Source organism: Natator depressus, chromosome 14 (assembly GCF_965152275.1).
Source record: "Natator depressus isolate rNatDep1 chromosome 14, rNatDep2.hap1, whole genome shotgun sequence".
Lineage (NCBI taxonomy): Eukaryota > Metazoa > Chordata > Testudines > Cheloniidae > Natator > Natator depressus.
The window spans coordinates 24,984,111-25,005,730 of NC_134247.1; the positions used below are offsets into that span (position 1 = coordinate 24,984,111).

At 45.9% G+C, this 21,620-nt stretch overlaps 1 protein-coding gene across 1 annotated transcript in view; it reads right to left on the reverse strand.

The window, feature by feature from the left end:
• The window catches only part of DNAH9 (dynein axonemal heavy chain 9), a 397,352-nt gene that overhangs the window by 349,541 nt on the left and 26,191 nt on the right, over positions 1 to 21,620 (reverse strand). Inside the window, exons 10-14 of the mRNA XM_074971509.1 lie at positions 14,530 to 14,644; positions 11,382 to 11,450; positions 9,138 to 9,264; positions 6,935 to 7,190; positions 3,862 to 4,103 (exon numbers count right to left, since the gene is read on the reverse strand). Of these exons, the coding sequence (XP_074827610.1) occupies positions 3,862 to 4,103; positions 6,935 to 7,190; positions 9,138 to 9,264; positions 11,382 to 11,450; positions 14,530 to 14,644 (809 nt within the window). The remainder of the gene's footprint in view (positions 1 to 3,861; positions 4,104 to 6,934; positions 7,191 to 9,137; positions 9,265 to 11,381; positions 11,451 to 14,529; positions 14,645 to 21,620) is intronic.

The window sequence follows — 21,620 nt, forward strand, 5'->3', positions numbered from 1 at the left end:
TGGTGTTAGACTTGCTGGAGCATGGGGCCCAAACTGAAGCCTGAGAGCTTCAGCCTTGGGTGGCAGGGCTCAGGTTACAGTCCCCCCTCAGGCTGAAGTCCTTGGGCTTGGGCTTTGCCCCTCCCCCACCCCAGTGCAGGGCAGTGAGGCTCAGGCTGTGGTCCCCTCCCCTGAGGTCATGTAGTAATTTTTGTTGTCAGAAGGGGGTTGCAGTACAATGAAGTTTGAGAACCCCTAACCAAAGGCAACGTGTTGCATTTGCTACAGAGGGAGGTAAGGGAAGCTATAACAGACACCAATGACCTCCGGTAGAATTACTCAGGGAAGGGCCCTTTGTTTCCCGCTTACTATTTTCCGGCCATACCACTCTCTGTGCTTTCCTCTCCATGTTATTAGTGCCTTGATTGTAATGCTGCTGCTTTTGAATCTGTAACAGATTTCTGAGCGGTGAAGAATATTTCAGCCAATATAAAGGCTCCTAGGAAACATCCAAAGGAGGATGATAGGGATGCAGGCACATGAGAGGAATTCCTTGCCACAGGCTGTGTTCTGATGGGGAGTTGATGAAAAGAGAGGGGCTTAGCACTGAGAACTTCCCTTCTGCATTTATATACCTGAACTGGGCCCACATCATAGAATTGTAGGACTGGAAGGGACCTTTAGAGGTCATCTGTGCTCATGGCAGGACTAAGTATTATCTAGACCATTCCTGACAGGTGCGTGTCTAACCTGCTCTTAAAAACCTCCACTGATGCAGATTCCACAACCTCCCTAAGCAATTTATTCCAGTGCTTCACCACCCTGACAGTTAGGAGGTTTTTCCTAAAGTCCAACCTAAACTGTCGTTGTTGCAATTTAGGCCTATTGCTTCTTGTCCTATCCTCAGAGGTTAAGAACAACAATTTTTCTCCCCCATCCTTATAACAAACTTTTATGTACTTGAAAACTGTTGTCATGTCCCCTCTCAGTCTTCTTTTTTCCAGACTAAACAAACCCAATTTTTTCAACCTTCCCTCACAGGTCATGTTTTCTAGACCTTTAATTATTTTTGTTTCTCTTCTCTGGATATTCTCCAATTTCTCCACATCTCTCCTGAAAGGTGACACCCAGAACTGGACACAATACTCCAGCTGCGGCCTAATCAACGCAGAGCAGAGTGGAAGAATTACTTCTTGCGTCTTGCTTCCAACACTCTTGTTAATACATTTCAAATGAAGTTTGCTTTTTTTTTTTTTTTTTTTTTTTTTTTCTCGCAAGTGTTACACTATTGACTCATATTTAGCTTGTGATCCACTATGACCCCAGATTCCTTTCCACAGTCCTCCTTCCTAGGCAGTCATTTCCCATTTTGTACGTGTACAACTGACTGTTGCTTCCTAAGTGGACTACTTTGCATTTGTCCTTATTAGAGTTGCCAGGCATCCGATTTTCAACCACAACGCCCGGTCAAAAAGGGACCCTGGCAGCTCTGGTCAGCACCGGAGCAGGACTGTGGCTCCATACAGTTCCCGGAAGTGGCGGCATGTCCCCCACTCTGGCTCCTAGATACAGGGGCAGCCGGGCAGCTCTGTGCACTGCCCCCACCCCAAGCGCCAGCTCTTTAGTTCCCATTGACTGGGAACCATGTCCAATGGGAGCTGCGGAGGCAGCGCCTGCGGATGGGGCAGTGTGCAGAGCCACCTGGCCACACCCCCACCTAGGAGCCAGAGCGGGGACATGCTGCCACTTCCAGGAGCTGCCTAAGGTAAGCGCCGCCTGGACCCTGCACCCCTCACCCCCTCCTACACTCCAACCCCCAGCCCTGAGCCCCCTCTCACACCCAAACTCCCTCCCAGAGCCTGAACCCCCTCCCACACCCCATCCCTCTGCCCCAGTGCTTGGCCCCTCCCGCATCCAAACCCCTTCCCACACCCCAACCCCAGCCCTGAGCACCCTCCCACACTCTGAACCCCTCAGCCCCACCCCCGTCCTGCACCCCAAACCCCTCAATGCAAGCCCCACCCCAGAGCCTGCACCCCCAGCTGAAGCCCTCATCTCCTCCCACACCCCAAGCCCCTGCCCCAGCCCAGTGAAAATGAGCACGTAAGCGCAGGTGGGCAAGAGCAAGCAACGGAGGGAGGGGGGATGGAGTGAGTGGGGGCAGGGCCTCGGAGAAGGGGTGGGGTAGGGGTGGGGCATTGGGGCAGGGGGCAGAGCAAGGGTGCTCGGTTTTCTGTAATCAGAAAGTTAGCAACCCTAGTCCTTACTGAATTTCATCCTATTTACTTCAGACCATTTCTCCAGTTTGTCCAGATCATTTTGAATTCTAATCCTGTCCTCCAAAGCACTTGCAACCCCTCCCAGCTTGGTATCATCCACAAACTTCGTAAGTGTACTCTCATGCCATTTTCTAAATCATTAATGAAGATATTGAACAGAACCGGACCCAGAACTGATCCCTGTGGGACCCCACTCAATGTACCTTTCCAGCTTGATTGTGAACCACTGATAACCACTGATAATTGAATAGTCAGAGTTGTGTATCTTTGGAAGGGCCTTTCTCTGGGAAAAATCCCATTGGCTCAAGCTATCTATATGAGCTACTTATACAATCCGCATTGCCATAGTGTCTGAGCACCTCACAATCCAGTGCATTAATTCTCACAGCACTTTGCAAGGGAGGGAACAGCCATTGTCCCCATTGTACAGATGGAGAACTGAGGCCCAGAGAGACTTAGGGCATGTCTACACTAGCACTTTTGTCAGTATAACTTATGTAGCTCAGGGGTGTAAAATAAACACACCCCTGAGCGACGTAAGTTACACCAACAGACGCACCAGTGTGGACAGCGCTATGTCAGCGGGAGATGCTCTCCCACCAACACAGATACCACCGCTCATTGGGGGGTGAATTAATTATGTCGATGGGAGAGCTTTCCCAGCAGCACAGAGCGGCTACATGGGAGATCTTACAGTAATGCAGCTGTGTCGGTACAACTGGGCTGCTGTAAGGTCTCTAGTGTAGACATGGCCTAAGAGATTTGACCAAGGTCACACAGGAAGTCTGTGGTAGAGCAGGGAATTGAACCTCAAGTCTCCTGCTAGCACTTTAACCACTGGACTAAACCCAAAACGTACGTCACCTCCTCTGGTCAAAGAAGCAGAGACTATTCTGGTTCTGGGGACTGAAATTACACATTCTCGGGAAATAATTCAAAATGTGCAAGTCAGACTGTTGATTAAACAGCTCAACAGCACTACAAAGAGATTCAGAGTAATAGAAAATATAACATTTAGAAAAGCAGAACAAAGACTTTTGGACCGTCTTTCAGCAGACTTGCCAGATGGGGCTGTTCCTCTTGCATTAATTTAGTAGCTAAATCTGAGTCGATTTGACACTTGAAATGCGAGCCTCCTCCCTGAGCCATGAAATCGTTTAAAGTGCCTGCTCTGAAATCTAATCACCAGGTATCAACAGAAATTTTGACCCCGGAACAAACTCTGCTTATCGTATGTTTATTGTTACTGCTTGGAGTGCAAGTGAGGGCAGAAGTCGGGAAGGCAATGGAAATGATGGATTTGGGGTTGTGGAGCCACATGCTCACTAAGCGGACAGGGGTATAAAACCGACTGCAGTATTGCCAACACTGAACATCCAAAACCAGGAGTCAGGTCCCGCACAATCATGAGATTGGCTGAAAAATCATGAGATTCTTTATATTTGCCTTCTGGATTTTGGTCTTTACTCAAACTTTTCTCCAGAATCATGAATACTAGAAACTTAGTGGGAAGAGAAGCAGGCTCTATGGACAACCAATATCCCCCAGCAGCATTCTGTATCTGCTCTGTAGCACGGTAAAACTATGCCAGGACTCTCTTCACCTTCACCAGCGCATGGATTCTCAGCCCCGACTCTTTGATGAGGTTGTAGCGCTTTTCTAGCCGTTCAGGCCGGTCATCCAGACTGAGCACATTTTCCTTTTTCCCCTCTTTCCTCTCAAAAATCGGTGAGATCCACGATCTCATGATGCTCTGAATCTCCTCGACATTGTCCTTGGCTTTCTGGATCCTTCGCTCAAGGTCATGAACGCTCTCGATCACCATGGAGATGTGCTCCCACAGGCCTTTTCAACAAATAAAGAGGGTTTGGTTCAGGCTCTGTCTATGCTACAGACTTCTGCCGGCATAGCTACGTGGGTGCGGAGAGGTGTGATCTCTGCCTGACACAGCTGTGCCGGCGGAAGCCCCTAGTGTAGACACAGCTGTGCTGGCGGAAGCTGCACTTTTACCAGCGTAGCTTGTTTCATGTGGGGCATTGGAATCAGCAGTACCAATCGAAGTGCAGGTTTGCTGATACAAGCTGCATCCACTCCAGGAGTGCTTAGCTGGCACCGTAGACTGGTTTCACTCTACCAGCAAAGGGCTCCTAGTCAAGACACTGCCTCAGCATTTTCATAGCAATTCAGCAGGGCTTGTGCATATTCTCAGTTTGGATTCTGTTAGGAAATGCTCCTGAATTTTCCTTATGGTCACACGAGTCCCCCATGACCACTGCATAGGTCCCAACATGGGGCAGAGCTAGCCCTGAATGCCAGACACCACCAAGCCTCGTATCACAAGCAAGAGGGTCGTTGGTCTCTCCCGGCCTTTCCCTAATTCTTTTCTCCCGCCAACAACTCACAATAAAGGCACCCTGCTTCCCCTGGTTTCTGCCAACAGTACTGTCCGTGTTCCAGCCAGGCCCACAGGCCCTGCTTCCCAGGAGTGGGAATGCCCCTCTGACCAGAGCTCTGCTGGAGAAGCAGCGAGGCATGGGGGACAGAGTATCCTCTGTGTGCAGGGTGTCACTGAAGTATCAAAGACAGGGCAAATGCCAGAGCTGGGAGCCAGGCCAAGCAGGGGAAATGTTCAGGGGAGAACAGGCTTAACAATGGTTCTCCTACCCCAACCCTGCCCCTCCCCAGGCTCACTCTTGATGTGCGCCCTCCTGCCCCTGAAGAAGAGACACACCCACACCACAGCCCCTCAAAATTCTCCCCTCCCCCATCCCTCACACAGAGGAGCCCATTAGGATTGCCAACTTTCTAATCACAGAAAACTGAATACCCCTGCCCTGTACCCTACCCCAAGGCCCTGCCTCCTGCCCCATCCCTTCTCCAAGGCCCCACCCCCACTCACTCCATCCCCCCCCCGTCACTCGCTCTCCCACCCCCACTCACTCATTTTCACCGAGCTGGGGCAGGGGGCTGGGGTGTGAGGGGGGGGTGAAGGCTCTGGCCGGGAGTGTGGGCTCTGGGGTGCGGGAGGGGGCTCCAGGCTGGAGCCAAGGGGTTTGGAGTGTAGCATGAGGCAGTGGGTTGGGGCGCGGTAGGGGGTGAGGGCTCCGGCTAGGGGTGCAAGCTCTGGGGAGGGGCCAGGGTTTGGGGTGAAGGAGGGGGTTCTGGGTTTGGGGGTGGGACCGAGGGGTTTGGAGTTTGGGAGGGGGCTCTGGGCTAGGGGTGTGGGCTCCAGGGTGGGTCCAGAAATAAGGGGTTCAGGGTGCAGGAGGGGGCTCTGGGCTGGGGGTGTGGCTGAGGGGTTTGGAGTTTGGGAGGGGGCTTTGGGCTCAGGCAGAGGGTTGAGTTGTGGGAAGGGATACAGGCTCTGGGGTGGAGCCAGAAATGAGGGGTTCAGAGTGGAGGGGGTATTCCAGGCTGGGGGTTTGGGTGAGGGAGAGTGTTAGGGTGCAGGCTCCGGGTGGCACGTACCTCAGGTGGCTCCCGGAAGCGACCGGCATGTCCCTCCAGGAGTCGCGCAGAAAGCCTGCCAGCCCCGTTGCACCGGCAGCGCTGCCAACCAGACTTTTAATGGCCTGGTCAGCGGTGCTGACCAGAGACGCCAGGGTCCCTTTTTGACCGGGCGTTCAGGTGGAAAACCAGACACCTGGCAACCCTAGAGCCAGTTCCACTGCCAGGGGACCCTGCACAGCCCCGGGGGTGGGGCTGGATTTGCCCCGTGAGGCCCTCTGGCCACCACCACTGCCACCAGCACATGCGCTTCTCCATCCCAGTCACAGCAAGCGCTTGCATTTAGAGGCAGGTGACTCAGGGGCTGACATGGGGAAGAAGCCCTGTCCCAGGCTTTATGTTCTGTCTGAAGCGAGGCAATTTCTCAGCACCTGATCATCCCCAAAAGGTGGTTTTGCTTTGCAGAGTCATAAGAGCAAAAGTGCTTCTGATCACCCCCTGGATTTTTGGAAGGAAACGAAAGGGCATCTTCCACCAGTTCATTTTCAAATGGGAATATTCACCACCAGGAAACTGTTCTATTTGCACTTAAAATTAACGAGGTAAGAACCGACGTAAAAGCATCCTGAGGTAATGGTGCATATGAACAGCCTGTGCATTATTAATCGTACTCTTTATTTCACGCTTCTAGAAAAAAATCTATTTGCTGCAGTGACCTTTCCTGGGAATAATCAGGCATCAGCGCTGCACAGGCCTCCCTGGCTCTAGAGGGGTTCAATCACTTTCCATTCTGGTGTCAGAGCACCATTGGAAGAGTGACCAACCGCCCCAGAAATCACCACTCTGGTATCCCCGAAAGCAGCACCTCCCCATAGCAGTGGTTAGCAGCACTGGGGAGACCATACAGCAGGGTCTCGCTTTTCTTGTGTTTCAGCCATCAAACTGCTTTATTTTTAGCAAATTAAAGAGGTCAGTGACAACAGCCCGTATAACGGCCCTCCTCCAATAGTAACACTGCTTTTCTCGTGAGCTTTTAAATGTCCTTAAACACAAATCTATCAGTCCCAGATCCTCCTCCAGAAGCCACAGTGCCCAGGAAGGGAGTGGATGGCCATAGTGGAGGAATGTGAGCACATGTCCATGAACACATCTGACCTGGGAATCCCAGCTGAGGAGTAGGAGGGCAATGACTCACCTGCACTTCCCAATCAGTGGGTTTGTGGACTTACCTTCTGTCTTCCAGTTCAGTGTCTCTTCTGCCTCTTTCAGCCTGGAGTCAATATCCTGCAGTTGCCCCTGTACCAGAGGGTATTCCACCTCGAGGACTGTCCTCAGGATCTTATTGTACCCATTCACCATCAGCTCCAAGTTAGCCACCAGCTTCCGGTACGACTCCTTGGAGGAGTAGATTTCTGCTGCTGTTTCGGGGATGCTCTCCACCTGGTTTGCCTCCAGATAACTCACTTCCCTGAGCACTGAAATCAGCTAGAAAACAACCAGTGCAGATAGACTCATTGTGATAGGGTGTCCACCCCCACACAGGCCCTGAAGGGGTTAAGGTGGTCAGGTGGGCCAATTAACTGCCCAGGCTGCACCTGGATGAGAAGCCAGGGAGCAGGGATTGATTAAATGAGGCTCAGCTAGACAGAAAGAGGAGGGGCCTGTATAAAGTCCAGGAGCTGAGGGCAGAAGGAGGCTGCAGAGTAGTCTGGAGTCACTCACTGGGAGAAGGGAGGTGTGTTTTGAGCAACAGAGGCATGTAGCCTACAGTTCTCCCTGGGATGAGGCAGTTGTGTGACTGGTAAACTCAGAGAAGGGGAAACAGCCAGAAATTATGGCAAGGCTCAGGGAAAAGCCAGTAAGGGCCAGGATAGAACAGACTTTTGGTGCTGACTTGAGGGCCCCTGAGCTGGAACCTGGAGTAGAGAGTGGGCCCAGGTTCCCCTGCCAGCTACTGGGGAAGTGGTGCAAACCAGACAGTGGAGAGCGGACTGCCTGGGACAGTTTGCCCAGGACAGCTTTGATACCCCAGAAGGGGAGGACCATAGTGACCTGGCCAGAGGGCTGAGTCACAAAGAAGAAGTTGCAGCTCCTGGAGCGAGAGGGGCCACAGGGCAAGACAGGACAGGTGAACAGAATGCCAGAGGGGGTGCAGCACCTGGAAAAAATTAATCCCCAAAGCGGCCAGGGGGAGGCACCCTAGTGGTGAGTAGACCCCATGGACTCATTGTTTCTTCTGATGACACCTACAGAACTGCAGTCCAGGGACTGACCCACTCACCTTCTCTCAGTTAGCTGCCACTTTTCTAATTCTGAACATTTTATAGTTTTCAAAAGCAATGATTTTGGGGTGGCTTTTTACTTATAGGGGAGCTTTTCTCTGACAAGTGACCCACAAATCCATCGTACTGAATGTCTCCCACCAATCTCTATACCAATGTACTTTAAGAACAAGTAAAAAGATGGTTTTTCTAGCTGCCATCCCAGCAAATTCCTTGCAGCCCCTGAAAGCCATGCTGGGCTTTTTCCTTCTCAAACATCGACCCAGTGACAGCTGTGCAACCTTCTCACCTTCATGGAATTTGCACAGGTGTAACTCACTGGAACTTAGCAAACAATTTTCTTGATGATGCACAAAAAGGAATGGACTCATGCTTCCCCCCCTTTGAGCTATGTGGTCTCTGTGATGCTAATGGGAATATCAGAAAAGCAATGATAAAAACTTAGGTTTTTTACCAGTAGATACAACTATAAATGCACTGAGAGAGCAGAACCAAAAACCTCTGCTTAGCCACATGGCCAGCTTCAACACAAACTTCCTATAAACAAAATCCTCTTTCCCCTACCCCCAACTAAAAATACATCAGAGCCAGAGCCCCTTTGTGTGCTTCATGGACCCTGCCTGGATTTTCTGTTGAATCCATCCCCAAGGACATATCCTGTTTTATACCACTGAAAAAACAGGTCACCCTAACACAAGGACAGTGAATTCTTAAAAAGAAAAGGAGTACTTGTGGCACCTTAGAGACTAACCAATTTATCTGACCATAAGCTTTCGTGAGCTACAGCTCACTTCATCGAATGTATACTGTGGAAAGTATAGAAGATCTTTTGCATAGTAAATTCTTACAGTATGAAGCATGCAGGCTCCAAAACAGCTGAATTAGGATTTGTGTGTGAGGTACATAGGAATTTCCACTGGAAGGATTCACTTTGAATGTGATATTTAACAGGAGACATGGCCCAGGAGGAGAAGAGTAAATCCAAGTTGTCTGTCAGGGAAGATGCTGCATGGTGCTGGGAATGCACTTTTAGCAGAGCGGGTCCAATGCATCTTCTTGAACCCCGGGTAGCCCCAGTGAAATACAGTCACATGACAGGGTGCAATGTGCAGTAAGTCTTGCAGTGAGATTAATTATCTTCATATTTTACCTGCAGATCAAAATTGACTGTGATCAGCTTGGTCTCTGGATCTCGTCTTATAACTGGCCGAGTGAGATTATACTGTGATTTTTCAGACACTGTCTGGGACCAATCCTTATAGAGCTTCTCCTGATACCTGCCAGAGACAACGTTCATCAGGCATCTGCCAGTCAGCCAAAGAGGCAGGTCTGAATGAAAGATAAACCTACTTCACAACTCAGAAATACGAATGAATTTTAAGAAAAAATATCCCACAGCATCTCCACAAAGACCAAACCTGCAAATACATGCATGAGGAAACTGGGAAAATGCAAATCAGAACGTCAAAGATTTCAGGTAAGATATTCAAAAGCACCTGAGTGATTTAGGAGACTAAGTCTCATTTTCAAAAGTGCCACACCAACAGATTTTCAAAGGTGTTTGGTCCCCGAAAGCTGCAGATCGGTGCCTGGTGGGATTTTCAAAAATGCCTAAAGATGTCGTGTGTTTAACTACCATCAATGTCATTGTTGACAATCCCACTAGGTGCCTATCTACATCTTTAGGCACCTGTGAAAATCTGGCTCTGGGGCACTTAGGAGCCTATGGGTATGTCTACACTTTGAGCTGGGGGTATAATTCTCAGCTCAAATTGACATACGTGCAGTAGTTCTGAATGAGCAAAAACAGCAGAGTAGCCATGAGGGCATGAACGGTGGGAGGAGCTATCCTCCCTGCATACAATCCCATCAGAAGCACTAGGTAGGCATGCAAACAGCTAACCCCTCCCACCACTCGCCCAGCCATGGCTACATTGCTATTTTAGCATACGCTGGTATGTCTCTTTGAGCTGGGAATCACATCCCCCGCTCAGAGTGTAGCCTTATGCTAAGTTTCTTTGAAACCAATGGGACTTAGGCTCCTAAACATTTAAGTTGCTTTTGAAATGGGGACTCAGGATCCTGGACTGTTCTGAGAGTTCTATCCCGTGTCATGACAGCTGGCACTGTTGAACCATTATTTGAACATTTCTAGCCCCTCACCAGTTAGGAGTAGGACACTGAAATCTGGCAGGCTGGTAGTCCTGAAGTCAGACAGAGTTTCATGGGGACAGTGAAAAGCAGCTATCTAGATTATGCCTAATTATACGCCATACAGTCTCATCATTTGTGTATGTGCAGTTTGCTCACCTACTGAAAGTTTATAGCAGCACTTCAGTTTCTGCTAGGCTGTACCGCACATGCTCCCTGGCACCAAGGAGACTCCTGCGGCATTCCCAAGACATCAAAGGGGTTGTAATTCTATATGGGGCACAGTCAAAAAGTTTCTTCCTCCTCCTTTTACCACCAAACCGAGGTTTGGCCTAGAAGCTTGGAGCATGGTGGGTGGCATCTTGATGGAATGAGCTTTCCACCAGTGAGAACTTCTTAATTCGGCCAAGGCTGGATTCTCAGTTAATTGCATTGCCAATTAACACATTCCTGAATGGTGAAATTTCACCCCAGTAACAAACAGCAAATCTTCATATACTTGCCCCACATGAAAAGTCACAATTTTTGATGGAAAATGGCAGGTTTTTACCCATAATAGTTAATATTAATTTGTGTGGGAATCACACCACAACTGGGGCAAAACCACAAGGTATTCTGAGTTTTGGGAAGCCGGTAAGAGGATGTTTTTCCACATGGCTGAATTTCTAGTCCTAGTTGAGTGTCTAAGAGGAGAACATAATGTTTGCTGCCTGTACACTGGTGTGCACTCAATAGTGCTACCATGGCAGAGCTGTGCTGGGAAACATTGTCAAGAGATCCACATTCTGGATCCGTCCTGAAGGGTCTTTTATAGGGATTCTTCACTACATTGATTTCATGTTGTAATTAAAACGTCTACCCTTTTCATCATCCATTTAAGAGCCAGCTCTTCTAATAAGTCTGTATCAGGAAAGATACTCCAAGGAGGCCAGCCCTGTATTTCTCATTAGCTGATTAACATCAGAAAGCGATTCTGTGATACACACCTGCCAAGTGAAAACCTCTGGAAAACAAGCCAATGCAGAACAAAATAATACAGTGCTTCTAATCACAGAAAAACAAAACCAAAGGCATCCGATTTAGAGATTACAACTGCTTAATGCAAGCTACAAAGTAACAGATTGGCTGGAAGCTAGGGCTCTGCTCCAACGCCCACGGGAGTCAACAGGAACCTTTGGATACTCCTGTGATGTGCAGCTGCATCAAACCCTTATATAAGATAGGGCTAAGTGAACAGACTTACCTTTCTAGCAACTGTACCATGTCTTTGTACTTCTGTATCATTCTTTTTCCTTCAGGGGACTCCAGGCAGCTATCAGTGGAACAGAGGCATTGTTACACAATGGATGGAAACTGTAGATTACCTCCTTGTTTCAAACACCTTTTTTTGAGAGCATTTCATGCCATGGGCAGGTGCCATTTTAACAATCCTGGAGTTTTAGATTCTATACATGTGCTTTCATTTAAGATTAAATCTAAGTGTATTTGAACTCTTCAGGGCAGGGATTGTCTTTGTTCTGCATAACAGGGCCCTGGGTTTTGACAGGGGTCTCTAGGTGCTACAGTAATAAAAATAATAATCACAGATGATTTATCTGCCTTCTCTTAAATGTTTTTATACTGCTAACGGCTCAGGTTTAAGTGCAAGACCCGTGCCATTCTTAATGTAAGGTTCATCACTTTTTTTTTGCTTCTTTGTTTTTTAAAAATACCCCACATGGCCAATATGACACTTGGGGGCTTCCAGCATTGCAATTCTGCAATTCCCCCATTCCCTGGTTCTCCCCTTCTACCTAGCCTTAGTGCAGCGCTATTGAGCGTGGCAATTACCCTACCTCCTCCCAGATGCCACTGCCTTATGGAGCTCATGAGTGCCATAGCTCTTTGACTCTCCTAGCCTCTCTTTGCCCAGCAGAGCTTGGACGGATTGCAGACTCTTCACGTCCCCAGCTTGGATTGCCCTGTGCAATGTAGGAGAGAGCTCCAGCATTCCCATTTCTTCATCTGCATTTTTGGTGGCTGAGAGTTTTGCAGAGCACCCCCACAGCTGTGCTCTCTTTGTGATGCCTGGATTACTGTACCAAGCAATAGCAGGTTTAGTACATAAGTCTTTACAGTTGGGACTTTTTAATTCACCTTTGTCCATGTTTTAGTCTTATTTAAATCCATGTAAAGTTTGAAAATCAAGCTATTTTGTTAAACTAGAGAGAACAAAAAAGTCAAATGCTACGTAAAATGTCCCAAGTGTCAGATTGAAGCATCGATGGCTTGCAAATGGCCTGATCAGCTGCCTTCAGCCTTTAAAAAACCTTTGATTGTACCCTGGATGTAAACCCCAACCTCAACTCCTCAGCAGTCACGAGAGGGGAGAAAACGGAGCTCAGGAGCAGCTGCCTGTGTCCTGACTCTCCCTTTGGGATTGTGGGGGGACAGGTGGGGTCTGGGCAAAGCTGAGACTGAGAGGACTGCGTAGGGGGCTCTGAGGAAGGCAGATTGACCTGTGATAGAGCCCGTGTTCCAAGCCCTCAGGACGGTGGCCTAGAGCACTGTGGGATTGCACTGGGCAGACTTTGTACAACTACAGTGCCTGTGCTTCCCTTACACAAGAACTAGCATTGCAATGCCTTAAAGTGAACCACTGAGGGCTCAGGCATGTCATACAGCTATTGCACTGGACACACCTGTGACACGCTGGAAGCATAGGCGTGATGTGTTTCATGTGGTGTCCATGCAAATGCTCTCTAATGTAGAGAGCCTGAGGGTACCAGTCCAGTGCTGTGCTGTAAAGCGATGGCTAGTGACTGAATTCAGATGGAATTTTTTTTCTTTACAAATGTTCAGGTTTATCATCAAAAAATGTGAGGGACTTTGGTTTTTTGATGAAAATCTGAAATTTTTTTCACAAAAACCAATATTTTTTTCACAGAAATTTGCATTGAGTTGAAAGGCCAGTGTCTGCCAAACAAAAGTTTTGGACCAGCTGTAACTAAGGCCCAGAACTCCTTCACACAGATCACTGTGCAGTCACCATACAGGAAAAATATTCACATATGTCAGGGCCAGATCTGAACAAGGCTTCCTCACCCCACCACAAATGCCCTGAGCTAGTCAGTCCTCATCTTCCCTTTTTATTTTTATTTTACCTTACAAGCTGCACGTCTGCTACAGCAGCCTCTCACCTACAGCTGGAGGGCAGGTTATTAGCTGAGCCTAATGGAGTGAACAGAATCTGTATAAAATGCAGATCTGGCCTTTCTTCACGGTGTATAGCATTTGCTGTGAAAGCTTCCAGGGAATGCAGCAGATTTGGGTTATGTGTTTGGGGCAGTGGGTATGGGCTTCCATTCTCACCCTGTTAATGTCTTTATTACTACAAACTAGCAGTATAGTTAGGATGGCAGCACTACAGGCTATTGATACCAAAACACTGGACAGAGCAAAGGGAATGTCTTATTAGAGGACTGTTTCAAAAATGCAGACCCATCACAGTTTATAATCCCTTCTAGCAAGAACCAGCAGCCAGAGTCGCTCCAAGGTAATGCCGATGGAGTTCTTTCAACCGTCATGAACCAAAACCATCAAACTCCTTTGCTCTTAGTTGCTTTCTGCTTCCTATGGCTTTATCAGGTGTGCCTACAACCAGCCTCAGGCCAGTAAGAGATGAAAGCAGCCAGTGTGTGGGGACTGTTTTTACAAGATGACCCACAAATAACAAAAAAAGAAATGTTCTGATGGAAAAAATTTCAATATCTTCCAGGTTTGCCCCTTAATGGAGGGTGCAATTGTTTTCAATCCTTCTCATTTGTGGACAAGCAGCACCCCCACCGACCTCTGCCAATGCACTTTAATCCTGACCTTTAGCCCCCTTCCTGTTTCAACCCTGGAAACTCCACACAGTTCTGCCAGTGCTGCTCGGTCTAGTACTACAGCTGTCGCTGCTGCAGCAGTGCAAAACCCCTTTCCCTTCACAGCTCTGCCAACGTGCCTTAATCACGACCTGAAGCATCCCTATTGTTCTAGTCCTGGGCTCCTCTTGAGCAGAGACTATCTATGCAGGATTGTAATAGTGGTGGGGAAAAGGTCCAATAACTCCTTCACTTCGAACCTAAAGCTATGTTTGAAAGCTGATAAGCCCTGTGCATCTACCCACTGTGCCTCTTAATCATTTTACAACGAATCCAATTAAGGAACTTATTAAAAAATGATTTCAGGAAAGCTGAAAACACAATTGTAATTACTTCTCCATGACAAACACACTTTACCTTTCTGGCTAAAAAGGATTTTTAGCTCGAACTAGAATACAATAGTCAACACAGGATGAAATTCAGATTCATTGAGAAAGGGGATCGAGATAGTTAAAACAATAACTTATCTGTGATAAAGATACGCACGGATGTGTGATGTGCCTAAAATGACTGAATGGGACCTGGATCCGGTCTCTCAGCTCCTGAGCCCAGCGCAAAGCCCCAGCTACCAAGGACATGTTCCTGTGCACGGAGGGGTAGCCTGAATGAAGACAAATGTAACTTAAAGTGAGGATTTGAAGGTATTTACTACTCAGCTCTGCACAGTATATCATCCCCGACAGCAGAGATCCCACTGATGACAACATGTCTATTTAACGTTTCCCTGATTTCCTAGGATTTCTCTTCGAACCCAGCATTCTGGAATCATAATATAATCCTGGAGCAAAGGCAGGCTTTAACTGCCTACTTGATGGGGGATCCCAGTCAATGTCTGTCTCAATCTCTTTGCTCTGCTTTGTGAGTCATTAATGACTTTGGGAACAATGCCTCACAGCAAACTCAACAGGTCCTGAAAGAATTGCAGTGGTATCTGGCAAGGCAAGTTAATGGCATGCTGTGATTCTGTGTAACACTAGTGCCTCATGGAACATACTGTCTTTGATTAAATGGGCTGCCTGATCCCCTGATTTGCAGAATCACTGCGCTCCAGACTAAGAAATCTGCAAAACTTGCCAGGGCCCGAGGACCTCGTTGTGCCGTCAGTCAGGACGCAATAACAGCAGTGGTGTTGCTGGGAGCTGTGCATGCAGAGCAAGAGCAGCACACAGCTGAGAATGATCACATCTTTTACACAATTCAACAAAATATTTCTATTGACTTAGAAGAACTTGCAAAGCAAACACGGCCAGTGATGTCCTGGTCCCATTAACATCAACGAGAGTTTTGCTGTTTACTTCAAACAAGTCAGGATTTCACCCCACATATTTAACCTAGTGCCAAATAACCTTTTTCGCCTGACTCTTTCAAGATGTTTAGGATGATTTATTACATCTTTGCAATCATCAAACTAGGAGTGGCAAGGACACAGTGTAAAAATACACAGTGCTTCTAACTCACGCACCTTTAAATGTGTTTACTTCAGATTAAAATATTTTAAGCCATAAATATTTTCAAACCACAGAGCATTAAAAGCAGAATAAAACAAAGTAACTGTAGCACCAATATAGCACAGCCCACACTGACACAATGTGGATCACGGTCCCCATCTAGTGGCAACCCATATATAGAAAGGGTCATGAGTCAGTTTCAGCAGCTGAGTTACAAAGCCTGCTTCTTTAACTCAGGCACTAGAAGCTCATACTTTAAAATCCTGAGGTCCAGGTTCATTCCCTGAAGGTGGTGTAATCTGGGTATCATTCAAATAGCTAGTCTTTGATTCTGATAATCTGACAGGAGCCTGTCTCTTCCATCCTGTGTCACTGTTCATGGACTGAGTAAACCAATAGTAAAACTCATGGCGATCGGGGGAAGTCCCGAACGACTGGAAAAAGACTAATGTAGTGCCCATCTTTTAAAAAGGGAAGAAGGAGGATCCTGGGAACTACAGGCCAGTCAGCCTCACCTCAGTCCCTGGAAAAATCATGGAGCAGGTCCTCAAGGAATCAATTCGGAAGCACTTAGAGGAGAGGAAAGTGATCAGGAACAGTCAGCATGGATTCACCAACAGCAAGTCATGCCTGACTAATCTAATTGCCTTCTATGACAAGGTAACTGGCTCTGTGGATGAGGGGAAAGCGGTGGACGTGTTGTTCCTTGACTTCAGCAAAGCTTTTGACACGGTCTCCCACAGTATTCTTGCCAGCAAGTTAAAGAAGTATGGGCTGGATGAATGGACTATAAGGTGGATAGAAAGTTGGCTAGATTGTCGGGCTCAGCAGGTAGTGATCAATGGCTCCATGTCTAGTTGGCAGCCGGTATCAAGTGGAGTGACTCAAGGGTCGGTCCTCGGGCCGGTTTTGTTCAATATCTTCATTAATGATATGGAGGATGGTGTGGATTGCACCCTCAGCAAGTTTGCAGAGGACACTAAACTGGGAGGAGAGGTAGATATGCTGGAGGGTAGGGATAGGATCCAGAGGGACCTAGACAAATTAGAGGATTGGGCCAAAAGAAATCTGATGAGGTTCAACAAGGACAAGTGCAGAATCCTGCGCTTAGGACAGAAGAATCCAATGCACCGCTACAGACTAGGGACCAAATGGCTAGGCAGCAGTTCTGCAGAAAAGGACCTAGGGGTTACAGTGCACGAGAAGCTGAATATGAGTCAACAGTGTGCCCTTGTTGCCAAGAAGGCCAATGGCATTTTGGGATATATAAGTAGGGGCATTGCCAGCAGATCGAGGGATGTGACCGTTCCCCTCTATTCGACATTGGTGAGGCCTCATCTGGAGTACTGTGTCCAGTTTTGGGCCCCACACTACAAGAAGGATGTGGAAAAATTGGAAAGAGTCCAGCGGAGGGCAACAAAAATGATTAGGGGACTGGAACACTTGACATATGAGGAGAGGTTGAGGGAACTGGGATTGTTTAGTCTGCGGAAGAGAAGAATGAGGGGGCATTTGATAGCTGCTTTCAACTACCTGAAAGGGGGTTCCAAAGAGGATGGATCTAGACTGTTCTCAGTGGTAGCAGAGGACAGAAAAAGGAGTAATGGTCTCAAGTTGCAGTGCGGGAGGTTTAGGTTGGATATTAGGAAAAACTTTTTCACTAGGAGGGTGGTGAAACACGGGAATGCGTTACCTAGGGAGGTGGTGTAATCTCCTTCCTTAGAAGTTTTTAAGGTCAGGCTTGACAAAGCCCTGGCTGGGATGATTTAGTTGGGGATTGGTCCTCCTTTGAGCAGGGGGTTGGACTAGATGACCTCCTGAGGTCCCTTCCAACCCTGATATTTTATGATTTCTGCTAATGCACTTTGCATTTACAAGTTTCAGGGGAAATGCTGGAAACGCATATCCAGGCAGCGTACAAGTCTCTCTGTTCAGACATGCAAGTCCCATTAACTAGGAGAGGCAGTTACATGAGCATGTGGTGATGGGAGAAACTCCTTCCTCTCACAGGCTATTTGGATGTAAAACTAAGCACGTGTCACCAATCCCAATTTCAATTTCAGGTAAAGTGGATTTAAAAAAAACATGATTTAAAAAAGAATCTGACTTTTAAAACAATTTGAATCCATTTTTTTTATTTCAATTAGATTTTTATTTATATGTTGCTAGTTCTTTAATTTCTTCTCATTTTGTAGGCCTTGGCTGATAAAGTGATGCTTTTCAGAGTTGGTCAAAAAATGTCCACTGAAACATTTTTGCAATGGAAAATGACTTTGACAAAACAATTTTTTTTGCCAAAACATTTTTGCTTTCATCAAAAACTTTCAGCAATTGATCACACATGCAAGAAGTAAGGAGAATAATCAGAAAGAACTGGAAGTATTAATATATAAGCTAAATTATTATGTAATTGGTGTCACAGAGATTTGGTGGGAAAGGTCTCATGACTGGAATATTGCTATAAAGGGATACAGCAAAATGTCCCATAAATCCTTGGAATGTATTAGGGACAAGTTTTTGTTTCAGAAAGTGGAGGAAGTAACCAGGGGAACAGACATTTTAGATTTGATTCTGACCAACAGGGAAGAATTGGTTGTAAATCTGAAGGTGGAAGGCCTTGGGTGAAAGTGATCATGAAATGACAGATTTCATGAATCTAAGGAAAGGGTGAGAACAGCAGAACAAATTAAAAAAAGAAGACTTTAACGAACTCAGTGAACTACTGTGTAAGGTCCCATGGGAAGAAAATCTAAGGGGAAAAGGAATTCAGGAGACCTAGTAGGTTCTCAAGGTGACAATATTAAAGGCACAACTGCAGACTATCCCGATGCAAAGGAAAGTTAGTAAGAATAGTAAGAGGCCATTATGGCTCCATCAGGTGCTCTTTAATGATCTGAAAATCAAAAACAAATCCTACACAAAATGGAAACGTGGGGTAATTGCTAAGGAGGAGAACACAAGAACAGCACAAGCATGTAAGAAAAAATCAGAAAGGCTAAGGTGCAAAATGAGTTACACCAAGCAAGGGACATAAAAGGCAATAAGATGATGTTCTTTAAATACATTAGGAGCAAAAGAAACTTAAAGGAAAGTGTAGGTCCACTACTTAGCAGGAAGGAGAGCTAATAACAGATGACATCAAGAAGGCTGAGGTGTTTAATGCCTATTTTGCTTCATTGTCTTCACTAAAAAGTTTAATGGTGACCAAATACCCAACACAATTAATATTAACAATGGGAGGGGCCACATCCTCACTCTAGTCAACAAGAGGCAAGTGAGTTCTTATGGGCTCAGCCCAGCACTAACCGGACACACCTGTATGGCTTACTCTGCCGGGAGGGAGGGAGGCTGAAATGGGAAAGCCTGCCACACACTAGGGGAACACTGCTGTGCTTCAGAGACAGCTGACTACAGGGACAGATCAGCAAAGAGGAAGACAGTCACAAACCCTGCCACCCCTGAGACTGCACTGACCAGGTACAAAGCAGGGGTTACCAAAAGGAGAACCTGGAAGCAGACCCTAACCCTGATCAATGACTCTAGAGCCTGCAGATAAGCCAAGCCCCAAAGGGATGACCAAAAGATTGCCAAAGAGTCTGATGACCTTTGTCTTTTTCTTTTACTCTGATTCTCCTTCTCCCAGAGGAGGGAGAGGGAAAGGAACCTTTTTATTTGTCATGTTTGAAGAATCCCTTGTGTAAGCAGCCCAAATCATCATCTGGCTGGGACTCAAGGGGGCCCTCACCCACCACAAACAACAAGGGGGAAGGAACACAAGTCAAAACAGGGTAAGAACAGGTTAAAGACTATTTAGACAAGTTGAAGGTATTCAAGTTGGCAGGGCCTGATGAAATCCACCCTAGGATACTTGAGGATCTAGCTGAAGCAATCTTGGAACCATTAGCAAATATCTTCAAGAACTTAAAGAGGACGGTTGGGGTCTCAGAGGATTGGAGAAGGGGAAACACAGTACCTATCTTTGACAAGAGGAACAAAGAGAACCCAGGGAATGATAGATTAGTCAGCCTAACTACGATACCTGGAAAGATACTGGAAAAAATATTAAACAATCAATGCATAAACATCTAGAGATTATAAGGAACAGCAAATACAGATGTCAAGAACAAATCATGACAAACCAACTGAATTCTCTTCTTTGACAGTGTTACCAGCCTGGTTGATATAGGGGAAGCAGTAGATATGATATATCGTGATTTTAGCAAGGCTTTTCACACAGTTCCACATGACATTCTCATAAGCACACTAGGGAAGTGTGGTCTAGAGGAAATAACTATAAGGTGAGTGCATAACTGGTTGAAAGACTGCACTCAAAGTGTACTTATCAGTGGTTTGCTGTGAAACTGGGAGTGTGCATCTACTGGGGTCCCACAAGGGTCAGTCCTGGGTTCGGTACTATTCACAAATTTCATTAATGCCATGGCTAATGGAGTGGGGAATATGTTATAAAATTTGCAGATGTCACTTAGCTGGGAGGGACTGTAAATTCTTTGGAGGACAGGATTAGAATTCAAAATAACCTCGACAAATTGGAGAATTAGTCTGAAATCAACAAGATGAAATTCAATAAAGATAAGTGCAAAGTATTTCACTTAGAAAGGATAAATCAAATCCACAACTACAAAATGGAGAATAACTGACTAATACTGCAGAAAAAGATCTGGGGATTAGAGTGGATCACAATTGAATGCAAGCCAACAATGTGATGCAGTTGCCAAAAAGGCTAAGATCATTCGGGGTGTATTAGCACGAGTGTTGTATTCAAAACATGGGAAGTAACTGTCCCACTCTACTTGGTATTGGTGAGGCATCAGCTGGGGTACTGTATGCAGCTCTGGCCACCACACTTAAGGAAAGATGTGGACAAATAGGAAAGAGTCCAGAGGAGAACAACAAAAATGATCAAAGGTTTAGAAAACCTGACCTCTGAGGAAAGGTTTAAAAAACTGGGCATGTTTAGTCTTGAGAAAAGAATACTGAGGGGGGAACTGATAAGTCTTCAAATATGTTAAGGGCTATTCTAAAGAGGACAGTGATCAATTGTCCTCCATGTCCACTGAAGGTAGGACAAGAAGCAATGGACTTAGTCTGTAGTAAGGGAGATTTAGGTTAGATATTAGGAAAAACTTTCCAACTCTAAGCGTAGTTAAGCTCTGGAACAGGTTTCCAAGAGCAGTTGTGGAGTCCCCATCATTAGAGGTTTTTAAGAACAGGTTGGACAAACACCTGTCAGGGGCAGTCTAAGTTTACTTTGTCCTGCCTCAGGTGGATATGAGGACTTCTCAAGATTCCTTCCAGTCCCACATTTCTATGATTTTTTGGTTTTGGGGTTTTCATTTTTCTGATCAAATATTTTTCAGCAATCATTCCCTGATCAGTTTTAATGCTCTTGTTTCTTTATTTAGAGTTTCCTAATTATTAGCAGAATTTCAGATCTTACACACAGGCTTTTTCTACTAAGAAGTTTAATCTTTTTGTAGTTTATGTTTCTGGTTGAATGCAGAATATTCTGGAAAAGTATCAAGTGAGGGAAAGAACTATTGTTTTTAATTTCTGAGAACATACAGGAGAGTTTTCTACCTAGCTGAAATGTTAACCTTACTTCTACATCTGATTGGGGCGTCCTTTCACTCCCCCAGAACTCAGACCAATCACAGCTCACAGATTACACTCTGCTAGCAAATACTCTGTTGTTCATAAGATTATTAACTACAGGTGTACACATGTATTTTGTATTATTAAAAGGGAACTGAATAGTTATTTCAAATATTTATTTTAAATTATTTAATATTAATATTTAACTATAATATTAAGTACATTTATCACACAAAGAATAATTTATAATTTTAAGAGTGCTCATGTTTAAGAGTAAAAGGGGGAAAAAATTACATTTGGTAGGAGTTTGTAGCAAAACAATGTTAATCTTTTCAATATTTTCTTCTTTGTCTATGGCAATCTGTAAAATGCTCTAATGTAGTGAAATTGAAATAAATTAGTTTAAAAACCTGCATTCACAATTTTAATTATAAAAATTATATATTTTAATCTAAAACCACACTAGTACATATTTTCAAATTAGTTTGAGGATTTGTAAAACTGATTTAACTAATT